General features: G+C 38.3%; 1 protein-coding gene across 1 annotated transcript in view; it reads right to left on the bottom strand.

The window, feature by feature from the left end:
* LOC104524538 (teneurin-3) overlaps window positions 1-7,718 on the bottom strand; it is a gene marked incomplete at its 5' end in the record, with an annotated part of 101,367 nt that overhangs the window by 22,630 nt on the left and 71,019 nt on the right. Inside the window, one exon of the mRNA XM_010167458.1 lies at window positions 5,723-5,869. Within this exon, the coding sequence (XP_010165760.1) occupies window positions 5,723-5,869 (147 nt within the window). The remainder of the gene's footprint in view (window positions 1-5,722; window positions 5,870-7,718) is intronic.

Genomic DNA, 7,718 nt, shown 5'->3' with positions numbered 1-7,718 from the left:
AAACAGAGATCTTCTAAAGGATTCCTCTAAGGATTGCTGTACTATGTGGATCAGTTAGAGGACTGGCAAAATAGTAAAGAACTAGGATTTCTGTTCTTCTGCACATCTAAAATTCTTATTTAACTTGGCTAACATTGAGTCTGTTCAGGGAAAATTAGAGGGATGAAAAAAAATCATAAGTATAACAAAGTTTAAACTATTTTAAGAGAAAAGAAAGAACACTGATTTTTCCTGGAATGAGGAATGTTGCCATTCAGACAGCCCTCAACAGTCTGGAGAAATGGGTTGACAGGAACCTCATGCAGTTCAACAAAGAACGAGAAGTGCAAAATCCTGCACCTGGGGAGGAACAACCCCTTGCACCAGTATATGCTGGGGGACAACTGGTTGCAAGGCAGTTTTGTGGAGATCTTGAGAGTCCTGGTGGACACTACATTGAACATGAGACAGCAACATGCCCTTGCAGCAAAGAAGGTGTCAGTGACATCCTGGGCTGCATTAGGAGGAGTGTTGCCAAGCAGGTCAAGGGAAGTGATCCTTGCCCTCTCAGCACTGGTGAGGCCACACCTGGAGTGCTGTGTGCAGGCTGGGCTTTCCAGTCCAAGAGAGACACAGACATACTAGAGAAAGCCCTGTGAAGGGCTTGACACATCTCTCCTATGAGGAAAGGCTGAAAGAGCTAAGACTGCTTAGCTGGGAGAAGAAAAAGCACAGGGAGGGAACCTCATCAATGTGTACAGATACCTAATTGTAAAAAAAGGTGTAAAAAAGACCCATCTTTCAGTGGTGCCCAGCCAAAGGCAAGAGACAATGGGCATAGACTGCAACAGGAAATTCTGTCTAAAAATCAGAAAAACTTTTGTACTATGAACGAGGTTGGACACTACAATAGGTTGCCCAGGTGGAGTCTCCAGCCTTGGAGACATTCAAAATCCAACTGGACACAACCCTAAGCAACCTGTTCTAGTTGACCCTGCTTTGACAAGGGGGTGAGACTAGATGATTTCCAGAGTCCTTTCCAGCCTCAAATAGTCTGTGACTCCTGTGATTTTCTAGTCACATTCTTGTACAATATGAAACCCTTTCCTAGCTGAAGTACTGACCTCCCCTACTGATTTTAACTGTAGACACTTGGATCAGTGTCAAAGTTGGCGGTACTGATGGTTAAAAGCACAGTTTTGGGGTTTTATATCTCTGTATGGTCTCCCAGGCAATATCTGGTGCAGTTGCCAAAGAAATGCTCAAATTTCGTCATTCATCTCTGTTAGTTTATAAAAAGCAAATGTACATCTGGAGTATAGTCTGCAGGTCATAAAACTGCATGAGATTGACACTTTCTGAACTAATCAGCTGGAAATGCATTTTTACAAGCCTCTCCGCTAACATCAATCAGAGAAAGAATCTCATTTCCACCAGCTAAGATACAGGGATATGCTGTTTGTTATTTTTCTGTGGAGTTTATCAGCAACTTGCCCAGGCGAGTGACGGATGGTTATGAATCTGGCTCCTTATAACTTGAGAAAACATTTTTCATTCCTTCTCTGTACTTATGTGGCTAGTGCTATCTAGTACCACTAAGTCGAGTACTCTATTGCACTGTGTGAAGCAGAGTAAAATTTCTTTTGTGAAATGGCTCTGCAAAATTATTGATGAATTTTGTTTAGCCTGAAAAATATGAGACTTAGCTCAACACTGGCTTATCAGTTATATCACTCAAATATGATAGTGAAATTATAAAGAAAATAGAAACTCCTACACCCAACTGGACAATCGTTATCAGTCTCAGAAGGCTATTTTGTATTTTTTTTGTTCTAGATCATAGTGGTTCTTCTATGTACAGAAGATATAATAACTACATTATTGTTTTCTTCCTCAAACGCTAAAGTCTACTGTAAAAATCTTGACTAAAATTACTTTTCCCTGTGTTGCAAAATGCACAGAATTGCAATGGAGCATGGCCTGGTGACAAGATTGTTAATTTGGAGAGACTAATAAAACCCTCAAAACAAATGAGAGGAATTAAGACAGAGCATTCCCACACTTATGGATGTCTAAAAAATAGAATGTATCAGTGGGCATGTTTGCTTTTGAATGGAATTTAAAGGGTATGTATAAAACTGCTGGAAGGAAGAAAAATAGGGGGACAAAATAAGTCCTGGGCGCAAGTTCTGAAAGCATCAAGGGGAGATCATGGACAAGGACCTACATAAATTGCATTCTTGGTAAACAAGCTGATGAAATATTTAGGTAACAAAAAATCTCCATGAAGTGAAATTCAGTGCCTACGTAGGAAGAATATGATGCTCGCCATCCCACCAGGATAGTTTCGGTGACTGTGGCACACTAAGACAAGAGGCTGGAAAATATAGAAAACTGTATTAACAAACCTCAGTTATCCTCACATAGCTCAATTTTACAATAGGCTATAATGAATGGATTCAATTATAGATACCAAAAATGACTGCCTGTAAGAGCAGCTGGTTGGAAAAGCCACAAAAGCAGAAACAGCCCTCGATGTATTCCTGAGCAGTGCACAAGGGCCTTGTTCAATGTGAATATTGCAGCACCTCTATAAGCATACCTATAGTGTACTCAAACTCAACATTCCTGTTGGAGCGAAGAAGCCTAAAATATAAAGTGCTGGTTCTAAATGAGCTGTCACTCCAGAAAGAAATCCTGGAGTCATCATGGATAAATGCTATGGATTTATCAACCCAGCACTCCCCAGCAACCACAGATGCAAACAAAAAGCTGAATAATAATAGGAATTGTTGGACCACAAACCAGTGAACATGAGCTTGCCAGTGCATCATCCTAATTCAAGTACAAACTTCCTGAAATTTCCTGAGCCTGGGTTATCTTTGTACTTGGTAACCCTTCTCAAATTCAAAACATTCTGTGGCAGTAATTTCCTACTTTAATTATCAGTCTGCTAATATACAAAAAAAATTATAAGTTCACATTTGTCCTATTATATTATTTTGCTAAGCATTTGCTATTAGCCACTATCAGAGAAGAGGCCCAGGTTTAGGTAATCTTTAGGCTGAATTTGTACTACCCTGTGACAATGCTTAGCAGGAGCAGGCTAGCCTAGCCTATGCAAGTAATTACAAAAATATAGCAGTGCTAAGTACACTTTGCTTTATTACAGTATTTATTTTCATTTTGGTAATAAAAGAGTATTAATAATTCCATAACTCCTGCTGCTTGAAACCTGTAACTACTCTTAATAATTGGATAGGAGCTAACAAAAAGCAAACTTAACAAAAGAATCTGTTCAATAAAGAACTACCTAAACTAAAGAGTAAACAGCTTATTGTTCCTACAGTGATGACAAAAAAAGGCCCACATTGTTAAAGTATACACATTTTTTTCCTAAATAAAGAAGTTAGGCTTATTCCACCCCCAGACAACTCTGACTTCTCCTCTCCCCACAAAGTCATTATGAGTTTAATTCAGCCTAAGGTCTGCTTGTCGCACAGACATTCCTGGGTGTTGCTAAAATGTAAAGAAAATTCTGTGGTTTATTATCCAAATCAAATACATGGAAAAATAGAGTGATCCTTAAAGAGAAAGGAAATGATCTGCAAGACCCTTAGAAATCTGTATTAAAAGGAATATGAATAATAATCATCATGTCAATAGTATGTAGAAGAGAAAATGGTGAAGTATGCCTTGCTGTCATTAGCATTTCCTATGGAGAATATTCACACTGCGGTCCTTGGGATGCTCATGTTTACACATTTTGAACTATCAGCCCAGAAAGAGCTAAGAATCAAAGGAACAGCAGACACTCTTATAAATGAGTTATACTCATACTAATATATGAAATATATTTTATCCAGTGTAGGATGAAACATAGACATTAACCACAGCATATCAATTAGCTAACAACCAAGATAACTTTAATTATATAACCACTGAGCCTAGTGTGATGTAAATCACACTACCTGCAGTCATCAGTATAAATTCAGCATAAGTACCCAGACAACTTAATCTCCCACAATAAACAAATACAGCAGAGGCATCCTTGTGCCATTCCCTGTAGCTGTCTGGAATTTGAATGGCTTGCTAGAGAGATGAGAGGGCTGATTGCAGGTACTCTTGGAAAGGGCAGAAACACTGCTTGTCTTCCAGGTGGGTTTCTGGCAAAGATGACTTTCTTTTCCCAGTTTTGTTTGGTATGCTTCCAGTTTTTAATTTAATTGTATATTTTAACCCTTTTCCTCAGCTACTAGTCAAAAGACTGAAGTGAATATGCTCTGTACTGAAGGACAGAAATTAAAATAAGGTTCACTGAAAGAGAAACGCCAATGACAAATAGCATTATATAGGTCAATCATAGTAAAACAACTGTTTGGTCAATCCCTTCCCCGTACATAGCTGCATAATGTCTGTAAAGGAAATGATGAAAAAAATTGAGAGAAAAAAGGCAACAAAATACCAGCAATAGACTCCCCCGCAATATTATACTTCCTTCTTAAAGTTTAAGTCATCCTGTTAGATCCTTCTGCTTCAATTCCTTGTTACTCTTCCCCTTTTCCTCACAAAGTTATTATTGTTTTCAGTCTGAAGGAGTACCTTCTTTGCCCTTCTGTTCACATGCATTCCTGTTCACCTTGCTCCTCTTTCTCCCACTGCTCCGTTATCTGCCCTTGACTCTCACTCTGATATGTCATGTTCTATTATCTTTAACATTTACTGAATCTGTTTATCTAGTCTATCATTGAGCTTTCAACATTTTTCCCCTTTTTCCCCCTACAGAACCTATTTTTTTTTTCCTCCAAGTTGTTTATGCTCTAACCTGGTTTCTCCTCCTCTTTGCTTCATCTTCTTTCATGCTTGCAGGTTTCTCTTTCTTCCTTATGTTCACAATCCCTCGGTCCACTTGAACTTAACTCCCTAAAGAGCACATCTCTGTATGGAAATGCTATAGCTGATTGTTCCTCTCCCTTCCTTCCTTACATACAGAAATTCAGCTCCACACTAGCTCTGACTGCGTATATCAGATTGCAGATTCATTAGGCCCCTAAATGTGCAAAACTGACGCAAAATATACAACATATAACAGAGAAGGATGACAAATCAAATGACATGCAAAGCAATAAACAGCAGCGCTGTTTTAACTGTGACTGCAGATTGATTCTTTAAGTCAACAATCCTGCCTGCATCTTGCTGCAGATTGTTACCTGTCACCTGAATGATAGACTGTGGAAAAGTAAGCTAAAAAAAATGACTTCTGGGAGCATCCTGTCAGTTATCTAAGCGTTAGATAGGCTATAGAGGGACAAGATCTCTGTAGACTGGGCAAGCAATTGTTTCCGGCAATAGTATCATAGATCAAAATGTAAACTCCCCATTCAGCCTTTTCTCTTGGGATAATTTCCTTGTGAGGTCACTGAAAATCAGAACTTTCTTTTTTTACCCTCCACTACAGTTCACTGAGTTGAAACTATGTTTTATTCCAGTATAAAAGAACATTACAGGGAAACTAAGGTGATGCCCATCATTTTCTAAGTACACATCTCACCTGTCACAAGCATCTGTTAAGGCTTTGCTGATAGGCAGTATAAAAGTACTGAATATCACAGCGTATTCTTACAGGCATGAGCTAGTAAAATGTGTGCATGGTTCTCATGGCAGTATTTCATCACCTGACTGTAAAATCTCTGTTCCTCAATATGTTCTCCTCAGTGTTAAAGATACAACTGGTATATCTTACCTCCTTCATTGTCCTTACTGTCAGTGCAGAGAGTTTCCATGGCTACGTCACAGCCCGCTCCCCTCCATCCTGGCTGGCAGACGCAGTGCCAGCCATTTTGGTCCAGCGTGCACCTCCCGTTGCTGTTGCACAAACCAGGGCAGCCCTCTGTTGAGACAGACAAAGAAGAAAAATCACAAGTGATTTAAATATTGCAATTATATAAGAAGAAAAAAAAAATACAAACAAGGGACACTTACTAGGAACAGGCCTTAGGAACAGCACAAATACTGTAATTGCACATGGAGTGGAACAGCAACATTACCTGGGGAACGTAATTCTTAACAAAGTGGCATCTTTGATTGGCCTGATGCTTGAGACACCACTTACCTGTACAGGCAGGAAATAAAAGCATCAATCCTCTAAATACCTGCAGGCCAGACAAAATTAAGTTTGCTTTTTAATTTTTATTTTTTTTTATTTTTTTTTTTTTTTTTGGCAAAGTAACAAGAGATGAGTGCATAGTGCAAACACAGCTGTGTAAAATGATACATTTTTCTGTGCTCATAGAATAGATCATTATTTGCTCTATGCAGTACTGGTCACTTACTGGCACAAAGTTTAAGCTCCCTGTTACTATGAACAAATCCCTCCAAATTCTTAAGTAGGAAAATGGATATGATTTTAGGCACGTAATAAAAGAGAACGTTAACTTTATCTGGTCTCAGAGTTGCCGTATATTCATGTGAAATTACAGTGTGTTAAATAATTGCACAAAGTATAGGCCAGTTTTAATGACTATACTTTATGCCAAAAATACATTCCTTTTCACAGAATAAGCAAAGCCCAGGAAATAGTGAAGCAGCTTAGCATCTATTCTAACAAACATTAGGATTCAGGCTGCATACGGATGGGACAGGACCAACAGGATTTCCAACTAAATGTAATAGCTGTGCGTATCTGATTACTTAGGACGGACAAAATGAAATACCATAAGGACCACAATAAAACATTGATAGACTGAACAAAAACACGGTAGTGACGTGCTTCAAGACAGAGAGCAGAGAGTGATTTTTTGTGACAATCTCCCTAAGGCTTTTGTGCTGTTACCTTTATATCCTATCTTGTCTGCTTTTATGGCCAAGGAGGGAAAATTTGGGAAACAATTAAAATAATTTAATATATCCAAAATCGTCGTTTTCAGTCTAACATTGCATTAAAAAAACAGTATCTGTCACTTTCTAGTGATGAAATCTGGCATGCAGCCAACATGATCTGTATGAGGATGGCAACACTATAAATATGTAGATTCTGGTGTTCCTTATCTATGGCTATGATAAGACACTGACAGAAGCAAGTACAGATATGGCACTAAGTATCTTACAAGAAGGTGGCTACAAATCAGGTAGTTTGGGACACAACAATTTTCTGTAAACTTTTATCCAAAAAATCTAAGTAACTGGCTAAACACTTCTTCACGTCGTAGAACTATTGTCTTGATGAACTAATCTACTGACCTGCTTTGGTTAAGCTTAGTTGAGCTTAGAATAGTCTTTCAGAAATAATAGCTATTTTTTTTCTTCTAAAGACTTTTGAATTTAGTGACTCCTTTCAACTGTGTATTTCCAAATTACAGACATTCCCAGAAACAAAGTTATAAAGGGTGCTTATCTCTTGTCAAATTACTCTTAGAAAGCAGAGAATCAGGAAAACCTCTTGTGAGGAAGTACGGTGATGATACAGCTATGGATATTGTGCTGACATGCCAGGCTGAGATCAGTCTTGCTACTCTTATTCTTTCAGGCTGTAGCTGCTGGTAGTATTTGTTGATGCACTGAGAGCTATTTTTTTCTTAATCTTTCTTCTGTTTAATTTATGGAAGACTTACATATTTAATTGCAATAATGATAGAGTGTTTAAGGAGTCAAGTGGGTACACTCAAGACTTATTGTATGAAAGCCTGGATATTGCCATGAATATTGCAATATTCTAATGAAAAAAAAACAAAACAAACCAC

Source organism: Antrostomus carolinensis, unplaced genomic scaffold, assembly GCF_000700745.2.
Source record: "Antrostomus carolinensis isolate BGI_N321 unplaced genomic scaffold, ASM70074v2 scaffold395, whole genome shotgun sequence".
NCBI classification, from domain to species: domain Eukaryota; kingdom Metazoa; phylum Chordata; class Aves; order Caprimulgiformes; family Caprimulgidae; genus Antrostomus; species Antrostomus carolinensis.
Note: the sequence above shows the minus strand (reverse complement) of the source record. Positions and strands in the feature narration are given on the sequence as shown.